Below are 23,548 nucleotides of genomic sequence, written 5' to 3'. Positions count from 1 at the left end.
CTAGAGGATGGTATATCCAGGGTGAATCAGGTCTGGGGATTGTGAAAGTGATGCTTCATCTCAGTTATGAGAAGGAATCTGGTCATCAGGCGAGGTGACTTCAGCATTGCTGATGTAATGGCTGTGTGCCCCATCATGCTGTTGCTGCTATCGGATCTATCTCTCATCTAACCTAGTAATGGAAAATGGATCATGTTGCCTGAGACAATATATGCACATCTACAGAAAAGAGGTGGAGGGTGAGGAAGGAAGAAATGCACTCATTGTGGCCCTTGTCCTGCTGGATGTCCGTGTGTGTGTGCTCGATTCATGTTGTGCTACACTGGTCTGAAAAATGGCGACTGAAGCTTGACTTGGGCCTACTCTGGCTGCTCTGGGACACAGTCTGGGTTCACAAATACCAACATGTGCTGAGGTGCAGTGAGAGATGGGTCAGGCAGCATTGCCAATGAAGGTTTGCACTGCTCCACCTGACCATTGTGCAGAAGCACCCTTTCTCTACAAGTAAATCAGGCCGTGCTTTGTACAGGATGCTCGAGACCCACATGAAAAGGAGATAGTTGGATAATTCTCCAAATAGATTGTCAAAGTCATTTCAATTGAATTCAAATTCAAAGCACATTTATTATCAAAGAATGGAAAAATTATACACCTTAAAATGTGACTGCTTATTGGCAACTACAAAGCAAGAAACTCTAATAACCCAATTAAAAAAAGACCAAAAACCACTGTGCAGAGAGAGAGAGAGAGAGAGAGAGAGAGAGAAAAACACGCTTCATGCAAACAATACAGGCAAGCCAACAGCATCCCGAACCAGACTGTATTCCAGAGCAGCTACAGTAGGCCCAGGTCAAGCTTCAGTTGCCATTTTTCGTACCAGTGAAGCAGCAATGCACAGCAGCCAGATCAGTTCACAGCCTTGGCACCGATGAGAAAGGAATAAACTTTTGTGGGAGAGCAAGCAAAATCAGCCCGAACGTCGCCTTCGTACCCAACACTCAGACTTCCAGTCTATCTGTGCAGGTATTTAAATTGTTCAAGCACCAAGTAGTGCCACGTTCCAGGACTCGGATCCAGGCACCCTGATACACCTGAGCTGCCCAGCCTGAAGCTGTTCTTGAGTTCACCAAATTGGCTCAGTGCTTGGAAAGATACAACCCCACAACCAGGTTAGGTGAATGGGCATTGAAATTCTTCCGCATCGACTCCTCTCCAAATTGCTCACTCCATCTCCAGAGGTGTTCCAAGTTCCATCTCTGCCTGTGGCTCAAACATGTTGCACCTTGCAATACCCCAGCACGGCTCATCCCTCAAACCAACCTCGCCTCCACCTGCCTCCTCACTGTCTGCGGCAATAGTTCACCACAGTTTGCTTCAAGAAAGATGTTATAAGTAATGTTTTTAGTCAAATGTCCTGCCTTCTGATTTACCAGTGAGCTGTTGCACATCTTTGGTAGCGCCATTTTAAGCTGGAAGTAGAATACATCATAAGACCACAAGATATTAGAGCTGAATTAGGCCATTCAGTCCATTGAGTCTGCTCCGCCATTTCATCATAGCTGATGTAATTTTCTTCTCAGCCCCAATCTCCTACCTTCTCCCCATATCGTTTCATGCTCTGACCAATCAAGAACCTATCAACCTCCGCTTCAAATATACATAAAGACTTGGCCTCCACAGCAGCCTGTGGCAACAGAATTCCGCAGATTCACCATCCTCCAGCTACAGAAATTCCTTGTCATCTCTATCTTAAAAGAGTGCCCCTCTATCTGAGGCTGTGTCCACATGCACTCTATCAAGGCCTTTCAGTATTCGATAGATTTCAATGAGGTTACCGCTCATTCTTTTGAATTCTAGTGAATATAGGCCCAGAGCCATCAAACACTCTTCATATGACAAGTCATTTAATCCTGGAATCATTTTCCTGAACCTCCTTTGAAACATCAATGAAAGAACTTACGATCTGTTTGACTGATGATGAGATCGGTCTTCCTCATCGGATCTTTCATGTACAGCCAGAGTCTTGTTGCTCTTCCCACTGCCCTCAGAATAGCAATGTGGGAATGAGATAGCCAGCTATCTCTTTCTGGAACATTGAACTGGAAATGGTGCAGTGTTTATTGTGGAGATTCATCATGCAAAGATGTGTAGCACCAGGGTGCATAGTGTGATAAATAACAGCATTATCAGCTCAAGGCACCCTCTGGACTGCCTGAATCTTGTTGTTTATGCATCAGTCCACATCAAAACATTTCCAAATTCCCGGATCACATGCTGAGGAACACACTGAAACATGGTGTCTGTAAAGGAAAAATCAATAGCATGCTGATGGCATATGTCAGTGGAATGACATGGCTTGTACTGAAAATGCTGTATATGAAAATGTATGAAATGCATTACACATCCTGATAATTCATCATCCTATTGTTTGGAAATCCGGATTGATTAATATCTGGTCACCTAGTTCTGTTTCCCATGTCTTGATAGCCATGGTTCCTTCATTCCTGGGTTCCCATTCCCACTCTCCTTTGAAACTTATTGGGCTTCATTTCCATGTACCTTTCAGATTCACTGGACTTCATTACCATGCTCCCCTTAAACTAATCTGCTAAGCCTGAACATTCATTCTACAACTGTATAACATCAAAATAGAAGTAAATTAAAAGTCTGTTTGAGTAGATGTTGAAATGATATCCAACAGTCTGGAATATCTGCTTGTCCAGGACATCAAAGTCCCAAGGGTGTTGGACCATCTCAGTTTTATTGTATTTCAAAATTTTATGAACAAAATATAGTTTTAAAAAATAGATCAGACTTATGCCCACCAGCCAGTTCTGTTTTTTTTCTCTCTTCTCTCCACAGCAGATTCTTGTATAGTTGTTGTGTCTTTCATGGAGAGAATACTTTAAGGTTACAACTTGCTGCCAAAGATGTCTTATAGGATCAATGAGGCCATTGCAATCTCCACAGCCAACTGCCAATGGATTCATGTAGGCCACACTTTCACTCACCAAAATGGGGAAAAATGGCTAACAATTTTTGAAGGTAAATTTAATCAATTTTGGGGGTTCACAATTGGGAAGTGGGACTAAATACATCACAAATTTAAGTGGATAAATTCCAATGAACATCAGTACAGTTATTTTTTCACTGCACCTATTTTCAGCCACTTGAAATTAAACACTACCAAGCTATCTCAAATATTTTAAGTAGTTTTCAAGGAAAAAAAAAGTCATTCTAAAACTTTGCTTAATTATGCTCATTCCTGATTCATTTGACATTCCTGGTTTATTCCTACATTTGGTGATATGCAAAAAAAAAGTGTAAATGTTGAAGCAGTTTTTACCCTTGGGGCTGATAGCACTCAAAATAGCAAATCTATCCACCTCTTAAATAATACCCTCTATGTGTAAGCCTCACTCACACATTATGTAAACCAATGAAAGATCAAAGTTCAAAGTTTAAAGTAAAATAAAGTAAAGTAAAATACATATATGTCACCAAGATTTATTTTCTTTCAGGCATTCACAGGAAAATAAAAAAATTTACAATAGAATTCATGAAAGATCATACATAACAAAGACTGACTGCCAACCAATGTGCAAAAGAGGATAGATCAGGCAAATAGTAAATTTAAAAATGTAAATAAATAATACTGGAACGTGAGTTGTAGAGTTCTTGAAAGTGAATCTACAGCTTGTGGAGACAGTTCAGTGCTGGGGTGAGTGAAGCTATCCACACTGGCTCAGGAGCCTGATGGTTGAAGGGTAGTAACTGTTCCTGATCCTGGTGGTGTGGGTCCTGAGCCTCCTGTACCTTCCTCCTAATGGCAGCAGCCAGAAAAAAATCATGGCCTGGATGGTTGGGTGGAGGGGGGTGGAGGGAGGGTCCTTGTTGATGGATGCTGATTTCTTGTGGCTGCACTCCCTGTAACCATGCTCACTGATGATGAGGGCTTTGCTTATGATGGACTGTGCTGTATCAACTACTTTTTGTAAACTTTTCTGTTCCTGGGCATCGGTGTTTCCATACCAGGCTGTGATGCAACCAGTCAGGATACTCTCCACACCGAATCCTGAAGTAGAGGAGCTGTCAAGGACTCTCATGTCAGTAAACCTTTAGTTTGAACTGTTTTTAATAACGGAGGAAAAGTGCAGATTATAACTACCAGTTACCTTGCATAGATTCTCAGGACTATTTGTAATATTGGCACTGTGCAAGCTGAAAAAAAATCTCTTATAAATATGAAGCTAAAGTCAACTGTACCTCTGCAGAATCAGTGGCTATTTTATTAATCACAAAACATTTCTCAACACCAATATTTAACACTTAATTCTTTTGAAGTTAGATTCCTGGAAATTTAACGATACAACTTTCTGCTGCTGTAGCCCATCCATTCAAGGTTCAAAGTGTTGCACATTCATAGTGGCTCTCTGCACACCACTGTTGTAACATATGGTTATTTGTGTTACTGCTGCCTTCATGTCAGCTTCAATCTGTTTGGCCATTCTCCTCTGACCTCTCATTAACAAGGTTTTCACCCACGGAACTGCTGCTCACTGGATTTTGTTTCGTTTTGTTGTTTTTTGTTTTTGGCACTATTCTCCATAAATTCTAGAGAGTGTTGTGTGTGAAACTCCCAGGAGATCAGCAATTTTTGAGATACTCAAACCACCAACAACCATTCTATGATCAAAATCATTTAGATCACATTCCTTCCCCATTCTGATGTTTGGTCGGAGCATCAACTAAACCTCTTGACTATATCTGCATGCTTTTATGCTTTGAGTTGCTGCCACACAATTGGCTGATTAGATACTTGTATGTGTACAGGTCTACCTAATAAATTGATCAATGAGCTTGTATACATGGTCTGAACAATCAACAAGATAAATAGATACATTTAGGAATAACATAATTCACTAAATCACAAGATACACTTGGAATGACGGGGAGACATTTGGAATTGCATGTTTCCATATCTAACACAGTATTATCTTGTTTAGCCCTCAACAAGTTGTGGTACTTACATCAGTGTAGCTCTTAGCACTTTAAATCAGAGTTGGTGTTGATTTAAGAATAACAATAATCCATCCAATCTGTCTTGTCCCAACTGCTATTGATTCTCTTCTTAAAATGAGGCACTTTACCATTTATTCAGTTTATTTATAACAAAGAGCAACTTGGATTCAGTACTTACTTTTAATGCAGTAAAACAGCTCAAAAATCTCACAGTGATATTATGAGATAAAATTTAATACTGACTCCATTCAGAAGATGTGAGCAAAAGTGGCCAAAGAGATAAGATTTAAGTAGTATCTTGAAGGCAGAGAGGAGAAAAACTTCACCAAGGGGACTTGGCAAGTGTCGATGATGTAATTAATACCAAGGATGTGCAAGAACTGGAGGAGTTCTCAGATCTGAAGGCTTGCATGGCTGTTGAAGATTACAGAGACAGAGAGAGGTGAGTCCATTAAAACGATTTCCAAACATGGAGGTGAATTTTACAATCGATCCATTGCTTTATGTCATTAAACAAAGAGTCGAATGGTGCATGAAATTTGGTGTGACTTTAGGAAGTATCATCAAAACTTTGGATGATTTTGAGTTTATGGAATGTATCAGATGGGAAGGTGATCAGAGGAGTCCAGTTAAAAGAAAATAATATCATTGATCAAGGTTTCAGCTGCAGAGAAGCTGGGGTACTTGTGTTTCTTTGATTTGCATGTAGTTGAAATATTACTGCTTTACTTTTTTTTAATTAAAGCCAGAGGAATCCATGCTGAAAAACATGATTTTGAAAGAAGACTTGGCATCATTTACAGCCAAAAGGGAGTGAAATCCATCTGAACTAATGCTGCTGCAAACCTATTCCACAAGGCATGTGTGGTTGAAATTGGCATCACGTTAAATTTGAATGCATTGTATTTCATCTTGGAGGTCCAAGAGCAACTAGTATTGAAATGAGTACAATATCTCTGCCAGGAAAATCAAAGCAATAGGGTAACTGCTATCATTGATTTTCTCAGCATTTTATTTACTGGATTAAGAGTGGTTTGCTCATGCATAAGAAAACATATTAATTGAATCTTAATTTTAAAATTTAATCCACACAGCCTTCAAAGATAGTGATTTGTATTCCAGTCAAAGAAGTATCTTCTTGCCAATTTATTCCCTTCAGATTAGCCAGAAGAACTAATCCCTCTTTGAGTGTGGTTCTGTGCATACCAGCTATACCTTCTCTGCTTCTACACTATTAAGAGTTTTAGTGATTTGATCAGGGAAAGTCTTTATTCGTTTATTTTTAGCAAGAACATCTGAAATGGAAATCTTGCTTCACTTTTGCCTCTTCGTACCTGATTACTGAGGACAATTGTAACACTTCAATTTCCTGGAGAATCTTTTTTTTTCCATCTGGATCAGTTACACTTTGTCTTCACCTTGTGAATCATGGGGTGTAGTACCTGAAATTGGAAATAGTGATGCACTTAATTCCTGCCTATTGATGACAAAGGCAGCAGAATCAGAAGTTCATGTTGGCTGCTTGTTTACATTAATATTGTGTACTAAACAGCTGTTGGGTGGCTAATAGTACTTTTTAAAACAACCTGCATTTCCTAAAAGGGGTGGAATATATCGTGGAAATCATACTGAGAGCCATCAAAGAAAGGCACATCTTGGGAGAGAGAGGGTTTTATTGCTCTAAGCTGGCACTTTGGTGAAGAAGATAAAGAATGTGAACTGTCCTTCATTGACAGGAAACCAGAAGGCATGTCAGACAGGTAAATACAAGGCAGCGGGAGGATAAAACAGAATGGCTCAAGGCAGGAGCCAAACTTGAGGTCATGGATGCAGGACTACTAATAGGTCACACACTTAACAACAATACACACTTAACAACAATTCAAGTATCACATACAGATAAAAGGTGTGTCACTTGGAGGGGAATCTGCAAGTGATGGTGTTCCCAAAGGGCTGCCTTTGTACAGGTCACAAGGCAGAAGAAAGCAAATGTAGTGGATCTATGCATGGTACACACTGACTCACTAGTGGTGAAGGGAATTAATGTTTAAGATGGCAGATGAGGTTCCATTAAAAGTGAGAAGCTTTTGTCTTGGATTTTGTTGACACTGCATCCATTTCTGCAAGTGGAGAGAAATTTTGCACTTTCCTGACTTGTGTCAGTCCTCTAGAATGCTGGCTAGATGTCTACCATATTTTTATTTCTATTAACCTCTCATCCATAAATTATAATTTCATCATGAGGTGGCTAAATTACTGGATTGTAACTCAAAGGCGTGGACTAACTATTCAGAGCTGAAAGTTCAAATCCCACCCTAGCAACAATGGAATTTTAAACTCATTTAAAAATGACTGGGAGCTTTTCTTTTAAATAGCAGCATTGGCTAGCTGATGACTGGGAATTACTGGATTGAGGTTAAGAAAAATCATTTGATTCATCAAAAGTCATTACTTGAGAAAGCTGTCCTCAGCTAATCTAGACTATGTCTGACCCTGGGTCCACAGAAATATGATGGTCTCTGAAATTGCCTAAAAACTGTTTTGTGGAATGCTAACTCCTATGTTTTTGGAACAGAACAATATAAAAAGTTGTTGCAAGCATAGTTAAGGATGGGCAATAAATGTTGGTTTCGCCATTGGCATTTTCATCCTGGAAAATGAATAAACTAAATGAAAAAAACAACATTTAATTTCACAGAGCTCATTATTATTTCCTCCCTTTACATCTGTGATACCTGCATTTTATATTTATACCTTAGGTGCAATGTCTGCATCATCTATACCTCTTGAAGATGGTTGGAGCACAGAACTTAGAGTCATGCACCTGTTTTCTGTCATCATGTACAGATTTCCTTCTCGGTCACTAATAGTCCCCCATTGCATTTTATGCATTTAATATCACTGGCATTTCCTTGATTTCACTAAAGAATATTTATTGATATTCAATAAGCTATCAACTTCGGCAATGTTAAATCTTGGGCTAGTGAAACTGACTCACTGCATTTTAGAAATTTTATTCTTGCCTACACAAATCATGCAAACAATAGAAGCAAGCATCAACATTCCCAACCAAATGAGTCCATTGATCCAAACCCCAGTGCAGCCCAGAGTAGGCTCAAAGCCTTGGTATCAGTCCATCATATTAGGGGGTACAGAGTTCAGCAGCCAGGGGCAGTCTTCATAGTCTCAGCGCCATGGAGAAAGGAGTGAACATCACAGGAGAGCGAGCAAATTCGGCTCTCACCTCCGATCCTGAAGCCCTGTCTTTCTAGAAGGTTATTTAAATTGTCCAAACAGTGCATCGTACCTCACACTAGGATCCAGGCACCATTGCAGCGAAAGGCTTCGGGCCTAAAACATGTTGTCCAGGCCCAGATTTTGCCATCCAGCCCGAAGCGCTCTCGATTTCTCTAAATTGGCTCGTCACTCAGAGCGATTCAACCTCGCACTCAGGCCAGTTACACGTGCATCAGAGCTCCTCTGCCTCGACTTCTCCTCTCTAAATGGCTCACTCCATCTGCGTTGATTCTGCAACGTACCAGCATGGTTCGTCCTTGAATTCACTTCACCTTCGCTCACCTCTTCATTGTTTGCGGTACTAATTTACTACAATTTACTTCAGAAAAGGTCTTATTAGTAATATAGTCAAATTTCTTGCCTTTTGAACTACCAATGAGCTGTCACACAGGTTTGGTATCACCATCTTAAACTGAAAGCTCTATTGCTTTTGATATTTTAGAAATTTCCCAGAAACTTATAGAAACATTGTCTTTACCTGCATGCATTCTACCAAGTCTCCCAGATTACTCTACATCAAAAGGAATTAATACCTATTAAGCAACACACAGAAAATGCTGGAGGAACTCTGCAGGTCAGGCAGTATCAATGGAGGAAAATGAACAATCAAAATTTCAGGTTGAGACCCTTCAGTAGGACTGGAAAGGAAGGAGGAAGAGCCAGAATAAGAAGGTGGAGGGTAGGGATTGAAGGGGGAGGAATTACAAGCTGGCGGTGATAGGTAAGACCAAGTGAGGGGGAAGGTGGGTGGAGAGGAAAGGGGAGAGATGTGGAAGGTGATAGGTGGAAGAGGTAAATGTCATACAAAGAAGGAGTCTAATATGAAAGGAATACCTATTAATGCATGCATGTCTGTGTTGAGCATGACTCTTGAAATAGAGTTCAAATTCTTCAACTTCAGTCCTTTTTGGAACTTACATAATCAGTCAAAAGTATGTTGTCAAATTGGAACACTAGGCATTGGAAATTGACAGACAAATAACATCTAAATAGTGCTGGTGGGGAAAAGGATGGAGTCATGTTCTTCCAGCTGCTAAAATATGTTCAGCCATAAAAGATTAAAAGAAGATACTAATTGGAACATTGAGCTACAATTTAGCAGCTGCGAGTTCTGATTAATGATACATGTTGACCACCCAATCTGCTTACTAAGTGTCCTTCAGTTAAATGAGGTCATTTTCTCACCAGTTTAGCAATCAGTGTAAGTCAGGCCTTAAATGTTGGCATGTGTACAATATGCTATATATGGAACCAGTTCAGCATCAGTTCCATCTAGAAGATGCATCTCTTGGTCGAAATAAAGCTCAGGAAAATTTATAGAAGTAAAATTCAACACTGAATGCAGTATAAAATAAATGACCTCCAAGCACCCATACTTGTGATTTTGTCCACCTGTGCAAAAGAGTGCCCAGCCTTCTATACCTTGTGGTTGTGTAGAAATCACCCAACTACAGTGCACTGTTTTCTTTCAAAGTTGTCATAACTGATCCAAGTTTCACTCTGGCACTTCAGTTTTTGTTATATTTCCCTTTAAAGTTATGATACACATTGGATACATCCTGTATTCAAGTAGCTCAAAGATTAGGAGGTTGAATAGATCAAATGCTGTGACTCGCTTTTCTCAGAAAATGAAGAAGGTGATGTCCAGATAAATGTGGAGATGTGAATATCCGTATTTTCTTTGACCTGAATCTTATATAGATCTTTGCCCTGTTGAAGATAAAGATATCCGAGACAATGTAAGTAGACAGTATGGCAGTAACAAAAAAGCACCAACTGTGACTTCTTTTGGTAATACGGAATTTCATTCAATTACAGAAGGAGTCGGGCAGAAATGATGAATAACTTCATCATTTTAGCCATTTTTCTTCTGGAAATTGAAGTAATTAGGAAAAAATCTATGAAAATGCTGAAAATGCCAGATCTATGGTAGACCTGGCATCATCTTATTTTAACAACATTTCTTAATTTGCTTTCTGTGAAAATTCAAGATTTCTGTGGAAAATTGTCCTTCAAACTCTGTTTAACCACTCAGATCCTTAAAAGTAAAAATCATCCTGTGGGTATTATTGGTAGATATAAAGGCCATAGAGATCATAGACATGAGAAAATCTGCAGAAGCTGGAATTTTGAGTGGAATATTTTTTTTTCTTTCACTGTTATATATTTTGTTCTGTTTGTAAATCGTAGCAGATTGATTTCCACAATTAAAGTTCTTTATTCCAGACATTTTGCTTCAGCCTTTTCTCTCTTTATTTTGCTTTGCTCTCCTCTGCCTTTCTCAATGCTAGCAAAATGTTAAGCGTGCAATTCCTTGTATTGATAAATAGGCTAACTAACACTGTTAATAACAGCAGGAAGCTGAATGCTAATCATCTACTGAGGGGTAATGAACTCAGAACAGAGCTTAACAATTTACCCCAGTAAAGTACATTTCACAAATTGTCACTCTTTTAAGGATCAGAATATTTCGATTACTTACCTTTAGAGGGTGTATTTTTAATGTTGAATGGCAGAATCAGACTCAGAGTCAGCTTTATTATCACTGAGATATGTCATGAATTCATATTTTATTCTGTCTCTTTGAGCTACACTGCTCCACAACCCCAGATTTAACCCTAGCCTAATCACAGGACAATTTACAATGACCAATTAACCTACCAACCTTTACGTCTTTGGACTGTGGGAGAAAACTGGAGTACCCGGAGGAAATACACGTGGTCACGAGGAGAGTGTTTTGTAGTGGCAGTAGTGTGTAATACATAAAAAAAAAATTAAATTTACAATGATAATATATAATAAAAAATATATATAGTGCAAAATGACAGTGAAGTAGAGAGGTAGTGCTCAGAAGTTTATGGACCATTCGGAAATCTAACAGCGTAAAGGAAAAAGCTTTCTCAAAATGTTGAATATCTCCCCTTAGGCTCCTGTACCTGTTCTCTGATAGTAGCAATGAAAAGAGAGCAAATCCCAGATGGTAAGGGGTCTTCATGGTGGATGCTACCTTCTAGAAGCATCACTTTCGGAAGATGTCCTTGATGGAGGGGATACTAGTGTCCATGATGGCTCAGCCTGCAAATTCTGCAGCTTTTTTACAGATCCTGTGAATTGGCGCCCCCTTACCAGGTGGTGATGCAACCAGTCAGAATGCTTTCCTTGGTATGTCTGTAGAAATTTGCGTCTGTAGGCGTTGGTGCCTTACCAACTCTCCTCCAATTCCTAACAAAGCAGAGCTCCTGGTCTGCCTTCTTTGTGATTGTATCAATATGTTGAGCCCAGGGTTGATCCTCTGAGCTGTTGACACCCAGGAACTTGAACCTGCTCACCCTTTCCGATGCTGACTTCTCAATGAAACTGGTATGTGTTCTCTCAACTTGCCCTTCCTGAAGTCCATAGTTCATTCGTCTTACTGACGTTAAGTGCAAAGTTATTTTTGCAACACTACTTAACCAGCCAATCTATCTCAGTCCTCCATGTCACAATCGGAGATTTTTCCATCAACAGTTATGTCATCAGCAAATTAGTTCTTAATTTTTTTTTCTTAAAAATGCAAGTATTTATTGCTATGATTGTTACTGCTAGGATCTGTAAAACTCCCATTAGATGCACAACGTTTTGTGATAATGTGCTTTACAGAAAGATGCTTGTTTACTATTTTGTCCTTATATATTTACTAGGTTAAAGAAGGGAAGAACAGGATACATGTACTCCATAACAACAGGATAGGATACATCTCTATAACAAATTATTCTGAATGGATAACCTGACATGATTATCTCCATCCAAAATTTGGGTTCACTAAATATTAGCTTAGGTATATTAAGTGAATCAGGTCATAAGACATTGGAGCAGAATTAGGCCATTTAGCCGATTGAGGCTGCTCCACCATGGCTGATTTATTATCCCTCCTGCCTTCTCCCTGTAACATTTGACACCCAGAATAATCAAGAACCTATCAAACTCTGTTTTAAATATATCCAATGACTTGGCCCACGTAACCATCAGTGGCAATGAATTCCACAGATTCACCTCCATCTGGATAAAGAAATTCCTCATCATCTCTGTTTTAAAGGGACATACTTCTATACTAAGGCTGTACCTACTTGTCCTTGACTCCCCCACTATAAGAAACATCCGCTCCATATCTAGGTGTTCCAAAATTTGATAGGTTTCATGAAATGGCGGGGGGAGAAGATGGCTGTGCGACGCAGCGCACGCGGCCCCTCCGATGAAATGATATCATATTTGTTAAATAGGGGCTGTGCACAATTCTGATTTGATGGAGACAGATGTGAGAAGCACGGAGGAACATCTGGAGAAACTTCTGAAATGCCTAGTTCGCTACTGCTGCTACTGTGTGATCGAGAATCTCTGGAGGGAAGGCCCCAAAACCTCGACTTTTCCTGTTGCTGGCAGCCGGGGCTGGGGTTGAAGCATTTGGCAGAGATGGTGCTCAGTGCTTGGTTTCGGAGGGCTGGTCGGAGGCTCGAAGTTTTTGGATGACTCAGAGTTGGACTGTGGTCGGGTGCTTCCAGGATGCTTGCATCGGCAAGTTTGCGGCACTGGAAGCTCATGGCAGGAAGAGAGTTTTCTTCCTTCTCCTGTCTGTGCGAGATGATGGGACTTTCGAGAGACTTTGAATTTTTTTTTACCGTGCCCATGGCCTGTTCTTCATCAAGTTACGGTATTGCTTGCACTGTTGTAACTATATGTTATAATTATGTGGTTTTTGTCAGTTTTTCAGTCTTGGTCTGTCTTGTGTTTTCTGTGATATCATACCGGAGGAACATTGTATCATTTTTTAATGCATGCATTACAAAATGACAATAAAAGAGGACTGCGTGTCCTCATAATTGAATCTAATTCTCCCCTCATTCTTCTATACTCCAGCAAGTACAGGCTCAGAGCCTGTACACCAAACACTCCTCATATGTTAACCCGTTCATTCCTGATATCATTCTCATGAACCTCCTCTGAACCCTCTCCAAGGCCTGCACATCCTTTCTTTGATAAGGGGCCCAAAACAGCTCAAAGTACTCCAAGTGCAGTCTAACAGATGCATTATAAAGCCTCAGCATTACATCCTTGTTTTTATATTCTAATCCTCTCAAAATGAGTGCTAACATTGCTTTTGCCTTCCTTACCACTGACTCAGCCTGCAAGTTAACGGTCAGGTAATGTTAGCATTACCAGGTTGACTCTGTGGTTAAGAAGGCATATGATGTATTGGCCTTCATCAATCATGGGATTGAGTTTAAGATTCAAGAGGTAGTGCTGCAGCTATATAGGACCCTGGTCAGACCCCACTTGGAGTACTATGCTCAGTTCTGGTCGCCTCACTACAGGAAGGATATGGAAACCATAGAAAGGGTGCAGAGGAGGTTTACAAGGATGTTGCCTGGATTGGGGAGCATGCCTTATGAGAATAGGTTGTGTGAACTCTGCCTTTTTTCTTTGGAGTGACGGAGGATGAGAGGTGACCTGATAAAGGTGTATAAGATGATGGGAGGTATTGATCATGTGGATAATCAGACGCTTTTCCCTAGGGCTGAAATGGCTAGCATGAGAGGGCACAGTTTTAAGGTGCTTGGAAGCTGGTACAGAGGAGATGTCAGGGGTACTTTTTTCTGCAGAGAGTGGTGAGTGCGTGGAATGGGCTGCCGGCAATGGTGATGGAGGCAGATACGGTAGGATCTTTTAAGAGACTCCTGGACAGGTACATGGAGCTCAGAAAAATAGAGGGCTATGGGTAATCCTAGGTAATTTCTAAGGTAAGGACATGTTCGGAATAGCTTTGTGGGCCAAAGAGCCTGTATTGTGCTGTAGGTTTTCTATGTTTATATGTAATCATGCCTGAGGACTCCCAAGTCCCCTTTCACCTCTAATTTCTGAATCTTCTCCTCATTTAGAAAACAGCCTATGCTTATTCCTTCCACCAAAGTGCATGACCATACACTTCCACAACAATATTCTATCTGCCACTTCTTTTCCAACTCTCCTAATCTGTCTAAATTCGTCTACAGACTTCCTGCTTTTGCAACACTACCTGCCCTTCCACCTGTAATTGTATCATCTGCAGACCTGGCCACAATGCTGTCATTCTTTTCATCCAGGTCATTAACATAATATTCGAAAAGAAATTGCCCCAACACTGACCACTGCAAAGCACCACTAATCACTGGCAGTCAACTAGAAATGCCTCTTTTATTCTCAGTCTTTGTCTCTTGTTGGTCAGCCAGTCTTCTATCCATGCTGGTATCTTCCCTGTAATACCATCAGCTTATATCTTGTTAAGTAGTCTCACGTGTGGCACTTTGACAAAGACCTTCTGAAAATCCTCTGGACATCCTCGCCACACCCACTGCATCAAGGTTTTTCACCGTTCGATAGGTTTCAATGAGGTCAACCCTCATTCTTCTGAATTCCAGTAAATACAGGCCTAGAACCATCAAATGCTTTTCATATGGCAAGCTGTTTAATCCTGGAATTATTTTCATGAACCTCCTTTGAACCCTCTCCAGGATTTTCAGCACATTCTTTCTAAGATAATGAGAACAGAACTGCTCACAGTACTCCAATTGAGGCCTCAACAGTTCCTTACAAAGTTTCAACATTGCATCCTTGCTTTTACATTCTAGTCCTCTTTTACAAACTTTGCAACAAACCTATCAATCCCATGATCCAAATCATTGTCATATAATGTAAAAAGAATCGGTCCCAATAGAGACCCCTGTGGAACACCACTAGTCACCAGAAAAAGCTCTCTTTATTCCCACTCTTTGCCTCCTGCCAATCAGACACTTCTTTTTCCATGCTAGAATCTTTCCTGTAATACCATGGACTTGTAGTTTGTGAAGCAGCCTCAATGTGTGACAAAGAAAAGCCACTAGAGTGAAGTGACATTTACAATTTTCCAGTCCTCTGGAACAATTACAGAATCTGATGATTCTTGACAGTTTATTACTGATGCCTCCACAAACTCTTCATTTATCTTTTTCAGAACCTTGGGCTGTAGACTTATCTATCTTCAGACCTTTCAGCTTCCCAAGCACCTTCTCCTTGGTAATAACAACTACACTCACTTCTGTCCCTTGAAACTCTTGAATTTCTGGCACACTGCTGGCATCTTCCACAGTGAAGACTGACACAGAATACTTGTTAAGCTCGTCCACTGTTTTTGTTGGCTCCTATTCCTGCCTCTCCAGCAAAGGAAAAAAGATTTTGTGCATGAAATTAACACCTAGTCAAAAGATTTCACTAAATGAAAAGTCAGACACAAGGGGCAGAACTGCCTAATCCTACTTTTATTTCTTAAGTTTTCACGAAATATGATTGAAAAAATATTTACACAGACAGAATGAAGAAAACCTTTAGTATTTATCTGGAACTGTACACCAATAAAGATTCAATGACCTTAAGGGAGTAGAGAAAGAAGATTAAATCATGAGGTGCCTTTGATCTCATTTTCTTTGCATTCTTTAATCAATCCTCAATCAGCACTGTGACAACAATATCACTGTGCTGAATCATCACCAATTTCTCCACCAATTTAAGGAATTGTCCCAGCACCTCATGGTCAGAGGTAAATTTATTAGTGTACTGAAGTGGACAGTGCTGGTGACAAATGGAAGTCACTGTTTCAAACGTCAAAATGAGAAGACTATGCAGAATGATAAATCATCACTGCAGCTTAGCTGAAGGTTACATCACCATAAAGTACCTGGTTGGAAAGAACTATAGTACGTATGGTGGGGTTAGGATTTTAAGGGCTGGTTGGCTATTTTTTGGAACAAGTGGGAATTTGTATCCACAAAAGCTGATAACATGTTGAGTACTGGAAATAACCTATGAACTTGCTGAAACCTAAGCCTATAACACTGCAGTTACGAAATACCCAAGCAATTCCATTATAGTAGTTGCTCATTAAGAACGCTTCCAAGAGGACCACAGCCTGGTCACAGGGTTTGGAGAGTTGCCTGCCTCAATTACCTGACAGCTGTGTTGCCTGGAGTCAGGGCCTTGTGCTTTGACTCTTGGTAGGGTCACCCACGTCAAACAGGTCAAAGGGTAGAGGCCAGACTAAGAAGTGTCCACTGGCCCTCCAGGTTCTGGGGTTCAGCTAACAACCCTGAATGATTAAAAGAAAAAAATTGTCACAGAAACAGCAATGAAGAATCCTGTATTTGTGTGACAGTGTTCCTGAGTCTCCACCAGGATTTGTATGACCGACAGTGGTGAAAACCAAGAGGAAGCTATTGGCATGATGAAGGAAGCTCTGAACACTGCTAAGATATGAGAAGAGAGGACAACTCCATCTTCATGGCAGTACTTCATTGGACCCCTGAAGGAAAGGCAGAATTCCAAAGACAACCTGGCGCTGTACTGTAGAGGCAGAAATGAGGACCTTGAACCACACCTGGGCACAATAGAGAAGATGGCTCAGGACAGACAGAAGTGGAGGATCTTCATTGCTACTGTAAGTGCCAGCAGTGCAACAGGCATTTGATGACGATAATCATCATTAACAGCAACCTGATGCAGGGTTTTGACCTGAAACAGCCAATGCAGCTGTGCAGCGTCTCAAGATACTCACCAGGATGTGGGATTCTGACTGAGCGGGGAGAGAGTAACTGGTGAGAAAGGATCTGAGAGACGTTGATCAGAGTGCTAATTCCATGCTCATCATCACCATTTCATGGTTCTCCCAAACTTCTCTGAAAACAGTAAACTGCTGCTAACAGTGGGACATCAAATGGCTGAGGTTGTTATCCCAGTGAAGATGGAATTGATATTAAGTGAGCACGTGCATAAGCTGAGTGTAATGCAGAATATTTGTTGATGACGATTATGAGGAAGAATCAAAAGATTATGTAGTGATGAAGTCAAATGTCACCGAGCAATAGCAGATGTGACCAAGTGCATCAATAAAGAGTGATTAGCAATTAGCAAAGTAAGTGAGTGCGAGGAGCCATGTGCCGGAGTAGATTTAAAAGAGCAGGGTGTGAGGAGAGGGGTTGTGCACACAGTAGATGTAGGTGACTGGTTGCTGTGATTACTGTTAGGTTTTTTTTAAGTTCAACGCATTAAACTAATTCAAAGGAATCCAAAATGTGGGTCTAACCAGGTTTACTTTAGGTGATGTGCGCATGTATCACGTGGTTGCGTGATGATGTATGCAATTCACATATTTATACATATAACTCATAATGAATTATTTAACTGAACAAACATGCTTAATCTAACAATATATATACAAAACTACTAAAATCTTACTGAAATATTAAATACACAACAATTACCTTTCCTGATCTGATAAAGTCAATAAACTACTTGCAGTGCTGGGTTCAGAAGCAGGGAGTACATTCATAAAGCAGCCTTCTGTGCCTACTGACAAGTTACTATCAAAAGAGAAGAAAAAACACTGCCTGGGGGGTCTTATATCTCATAGCATGACAATATCCAGAATCACTGAATCATGGAACAGAGCTAACTTATTTGCTGTCTAGTCCTCTCTCTTCCTTTCAGGTGCAGTCAGCTTCAGTATTCTTTGAATATAATGCTTTGCAGCAAGACATCAAATTGTAGGTCTGAAATAGGATTGCTTGCATTGTCGTGCTGCATGCTTAACCTGATCAGTCTAGGAACTTGGAAATTATATATTAATGGATATGGCTGAATTAATTCTGAAAAAAAATAAAGAGAATTTCATATCTCCTGTACCCAAAAGCCCTCCTGCTTCTAGCCAGTAAATTATATTTCTGCCCATTAGTTCACAGAGTAAATCTTTTCATCATGAAGCTAAATATACAAAGAGAAGGAATCAACCAATTTTGCATGAGGAAACACTGTGAGACAATAATATTTTACTGTGTATTTAAAGCACTCAAAGCAAGGATTGAAAATTACAGCAATGGCATTGATGTGAAGGGCGATGTCTGGAGAGCCTTTGCTCAGTAATTAGGCAATGGATTTCTGTGATTTTATTTTACTGACAACTGAACCAGAAGTGATCATGATTTATTCTGCTGTGAGATAAACTTGCCATAGAATTTCCTAATAAGAAATGACAAGCTGAGGTAGGATTCTTTACTCTTACCTAATTGTTCATTCCTTAAAGCATCGCGCATTACCAAAATATAATCAACTGACACAAAACGTTGATTAGATCAAAATAAAATTTCAATGAAAAATAAAACTCTAGATTTAAAACAAGACTAAAGACTTTGATAATCTGCTTTCAATATATGCAGCATATACTTTAATCTTAATATCTAATATAGCTTGGACTTTGGTTTTGTAATAATTTATCAGTTTTATTTGTTTTATTTAATAAAAATATTTTTGAGTTTTTAACTTCTTTTAAACCAAGTGGTTTGAAAATGGATTTCAGAAGCAACTGAGTTTTGGGGATATTTTTTATTAGAACATCTTGGCCATCAGGTAAATTTCATTGTATGGATTCAGGGTAACAATTTTTATTTTGTTATGTTTATATATTCCTGCAGCTCAAATGTCAATCAGCACAGCATGTTTCCAGTTCTGCTGTACCAACAGCAGTAGGTTAATTAGTAGACAGTTGCACACAATCATAATTATAGCCCAGAGGCACAAGATTCCCAATTATTATAGTCTTCAATTAGACTACCAAGTATGATTGAATAACAACCTTCAGCATTTAAGATAGTTGTTTTTTTCATTATTGCCAGTTGTCTGACATCTGCTGGTGACACTCTTCAATGTAATATCAGCTAAGGCCTTAAACACAACCACTTCTCTGTAAATTTCATGGTATAGACATTCATGGAACCGATCATAGTGTCAGGCTGGGCAAAAATGCTTCCTATCGAAAAGCTCACAGATAAATTGAAACAAATATTGGCTGCAATTTTCCAGCTGTAACTGTCACATTATGCTGAAGGGACCTCAACTGTGTAATAATGTTCTCACAAAATGCAATCTTAATCACTTCCCTCAGGGAAAAAAAACTTAGCTCTGCAGGCCTGAGATGCCATTCCTATTTGTATATAATGTCATCACTAGGTTTAAAGCTCAAATATAAATGCTTCATCCTGATAACAAGCAATAACATTTCAAGCAGACAATGAGCTTGAATTAAACTGTAACAAAAACTCTTCAGATTTTTCATGCTGAATTGACTCTCTTCTCCTCAATGTAGACGTAGATTTTGCAACCAGAAAGATTGCAATTCATCTCACTCAAACAAAAGAAATCAAGCAGGAAGGAGACAGCTTTTTCACTAAAACTCTAAGTACATTCAGAAACTACAATGTGGATTTCAAAATTGGAGAAGAATTTGAGGAACACACGAAAGGATTAGATAATAGAGTGGTAAAGGTAAGTGCATGTCAATTTCTTTTTCACAGAAATATTTCCATGGCTCTGTGTTTTTCTTGCGGCATTCTGCACTTAATTTGCTTGGCCTACCACCATGAAACTAAAAGAAAAGTTGCATGGCCAGTTTCCAGGCTGCCACTAATTTATCTTTTAATCAACTCTTTGTACTGTGGAGTGTCCAAATTAATTCCTAGAAATTTGTTTTCAATTTCCAATGAGGATTTCAACTGGCTGGTTTCCAGAACAGCGTCCTCATGTAACACTGATGTATTGCATTCCCCAGACAATATGGGAATTATTCTTTGCAAGATCTTATTAGGGCCAGCACTTATACCTGCAGCTGTTGCTGTATCAAACAAACTTTAATGAGACATCCTGATATTTCAAATTCTGATTATTAGGAAATTGTACCATTTTAAGAATGGTTGCTACAGGTACACAGGTAGGAAGGGAAAGTCAGAATATCAAAGGAAGCTCTTTGGCTAGAGAAAGGTTCAAAGTTTTAAAGGTTCATTCTGTATCAATGCATGTATGCAGAATACAACTCTGAGATTTGTCTTCTCCAGATAGCCATGGAAGTCATTGAAAGAAAGGAAAAGACATCAACCCCACACAAAAAGAAAAAGAAACAAAAAACTTTCAAACCCCAAACCCCCCAACCCCTCCCTCACACAAATAATGACAGATTGCTCACCCAGAAAACATCAGCTCGAACATCAAACCCCAAACCCCCAACACCCTCAACCCACTCCCGTGCAAAAATAAACAGTGACAAGAACATCAAACCCCCAATACACTTTCTTACACACAAAAACGAACAGATCACCCATACGGAAAAAGCATCAGACCCTAAATCCCCAAACCCTCCCTCAAACAAAAAAACGAACTTATTGCCCACTCAGAAAATGGGAACAAGGACCATCAGACCCTCAAACCCCAAACCCCCAACCCACCAATCGGCAACAAGAAAGAAAACATGGAAAACTGAAGGAGACTACAGTTCACACCAAGAATCGCATAAATCTCAGAATTTCAAAAGTATCCTCCGTCAGCAATGAGGAGAGTGACCATTCAAACTCAGTCCTTCTGTGGAGAGCGACTGCAAAATGAAAATTCAAACAAAAACCTGCTGGAAATCTGAAACAAAATCAGGAAATTTTGGAAATATTTAGTGGGTTGGGCATTATCTCTGGAAAGAGGACGGGTTGAAGTTAATGTTTCAGCTTCTCTTTCCATGGTTGCACCAGAACTGCTAAGTATTTCTGGCATTTTTGTATTTTCTTAGAGAAGAACAGTACCCATATGAGTCACATTGTTTGTGAAGGGGGTTTTGAAATCATGTGCTTTCGGGAGGAGGTTGTCAGGGAGTTTAGTGTAGAATATTTAGTAATACTCTATAAATGCATTCAATCAATGCCTGAATTTTGAATAGATTACTGTGGTGGGAAATCCCTGTGCCTGCTCCACCACTTGCCTTCTCTGTTTGAGTATGGAGCTTGGATAACATCCTGAAAGCAGCAGTGTGCACTAGTCAAATATGGAAGAGACCAGTAGCAAACTGAAATGATCCTATTGCCTCTGAGCTAATATTGATCACGATTGTGAGCTACACGGACAAAGCAGTTCCATCACATGTGCTTGAGGATGCCACAGATGCAAGGTCAAGGTCATACTTTAAACAGCAAAATTTATGGGAACCTGGATTGGTTTAAATACTCTCGTAACTTCTACAGTTGTTGAAAATCCTGTCAGAAATCAGTCGAAGTCCAGACATTGTCAGATTAAGCCTATTTTTAATTGTACATTTCTTTGGAGTTGTGTGAGGATATTGCTTGGCCATCATGTCATTCCCCAAATAGAAAATGATAAGAATGAATTCTTGACCTCATCTCTGTTCTAAATGGACGCCCCTCAAGCAAGGATGTAATGCTGAGGCTTTATAAGGTAATTGGTTAGACAGTATGGAGTATTGTGAGCAGTTTGGGCCAATAATCTAAGAAAAGATGTGCTGGCATTGGAGAGCATGTTCACAAGGATTAATCTCATGAGTGAAAGGGTTAACATACAAGAAGCTCTGGGACTATACTTGCTAGAGTTCAGAGTAATGAGGGAGGATCTCATTGAAACCTATCAAATACTGAAAGGCCTAGATAGAGTGGATGTGGAGAGAATGTTTCCAACAGTGGGGTAGTCTAGGACCAGAAGGCACAGCCTCAGAATTCAGGGTCATCCATTTTGAAAAGAGATGAGGAAAGATTTCTTTAGCCATAGGGTGGTGAATCTGTGGTATTCATTGCCACAGACAGTTGTGCTGGCCAAATAATTGGCTATATTAAAGGAGGAGGTTGATAGCTTCTTGATTTTTCGGGGCATCAAAGGTTACATGGAGAAGGCAGAAGAGTGAGGTTGAGAGGGGTAATAAATCAGCAATGATAGAATGGAGGAGCAGACTCCATGGGCCGAATGGTCTAATTCTGCTGCTATATCTTTTGGTCTTATGGACCTTGCAATCTACCTTGTCATGGCCTTACACCCTATTGTCTGTCTGACTTGCAATATCTCTGTAACTGGAACACTTTATTTTGCATTCTGTTATTATTTTATCTCTACTGTCTCAATATACCAAAGTGATGAAATTATCTGCATGAATGCATGCAAAATGAAGTTTTTCACTATGCCTCATTACATGAGGCAATAGTAAACCAATTTACCAATTTTAGATAAGTATTGAAAACCAAACAAATGTCAGCTGAGAAATTGAAAAAATTTTCCAGACTTCAACTCCATATGAGGTAAAATTCCCAACAGAGCACTTATCCCTTGATAATGAAATATAAATGTTCCCAGATTATTCCAGGAGTGTTTAGTTTCCATACATGCCATGCCTATTTATGGCAGGCTCCCATTGCCACAATGGGAACATCAGCACTGGTTATAGTTGCTTTTCAAGATCCACACATAAAACTCCAGAAGACAAACTCTGCAAGAGTCTGTTAATGACTAATGCAGAATTCATATCACCTTATACTTCTTTAATTTTTTTAATGTTTTCTACTAATGTAAGTAGTTACGATCTTTTCCCTTCAGTATGTATGTACCCAGTGCAAATGACATATTACTTTGATAGAGTAATTTGGTCAATACGGTGCTTTTGATATTCCATTTCTGTGCTTGAAAGGCATTGATCGCGTGGATAGTCAGAGGCTTTTTCCCAGGGCTGAAATGGCTAGCACTAAAGAGTACAGTTTTAAGGTGCTTGAAAGTAGGTACAGAGGAGTTGTCAGGGGTAAGTTTTTTTACACAGAGAGTGGTGAGTGTATGGAATGGGCTGCTGGCGACAGTGGTGGAGGCAGATACAATAGGGTCTCCTGGATAGGTACATGGAGCTTAGAAAAATAGAGGGCTATGGGTAACCCTAGGTAATTTCTAATTTAAGGACATGTGCAGCACAGCTTCGTGGGTTGAAGGGCCTGTATTGTGCTGTAGGTTTTCTATGTTTCTATGTTTCTCTATGTTTCTAATCCACACGATCAATGCCTCTTATCATCTTATACACCTCTATCAGGTCAGCTCTCATCCTCCGTCGCTCCAAGTAAAAAAGGTCAAGTTCACATAAGGCATGCTCCCCAATCCAGGCAACGTCCTTGTAAATCTCCTTTGCACCCTTTCTATATTTTCTATATCCTTCCTGTAGTGAGGTGACCAGAACTGAGCACAGGACCCCAAGTGGGTTCTGACCAGGGTCTATATAGCTGTAACATTACCTCTCGGCTTTTTAATGGGGATGACAAAACTAATTCCAAACATATTCAATGATTTGATCATTACCAATATTTTATATATCAATACCTGTATCTAGAAATTGACATGG

General features: G+C 39.7%; 1 protein-coding gene across 1 annotated transcript in view; it reads left to right on the top strand.

The window, feature by feature from the left end:
• The window catches only part of LOC134345371 (retinol-binding protein 2-like), a 39,081-nt gene that overhangs the window by 13,015 nt on the left and 2,518 nt on the right, over window positions 1-23,548 (top strand). The window contains exon 2 of the mRNA XM_063045918.1: window positions 19,499-19,677. Coding sequence (XP_062901988.1) covers window positions 19,499-19,677 — 179 coding nt within the window. The remainder of the gene's footprint in view (window positions 1-19,498; window positions 19,678-23,548) is intronic.

Source organism: Mobula hypostoma, chromosome 4 (assembly GCF_963921235.1).
Source record: "Mobula hypostoma chromosome 4, sMobHyp1.1, whole genome shotgun sequence".
Classification (NCBI taxonomy): Eukaryota; Metazoa; Chordata; class Chondrichthyes; order Myliobatiformes; family Myliobatidae; genus Mobula; species Mobula hypostoma.
Note: the sequence above shows the minus strand (reverse complement) of the source record. Positions and strands in the feature narration are given on the sequence as shown.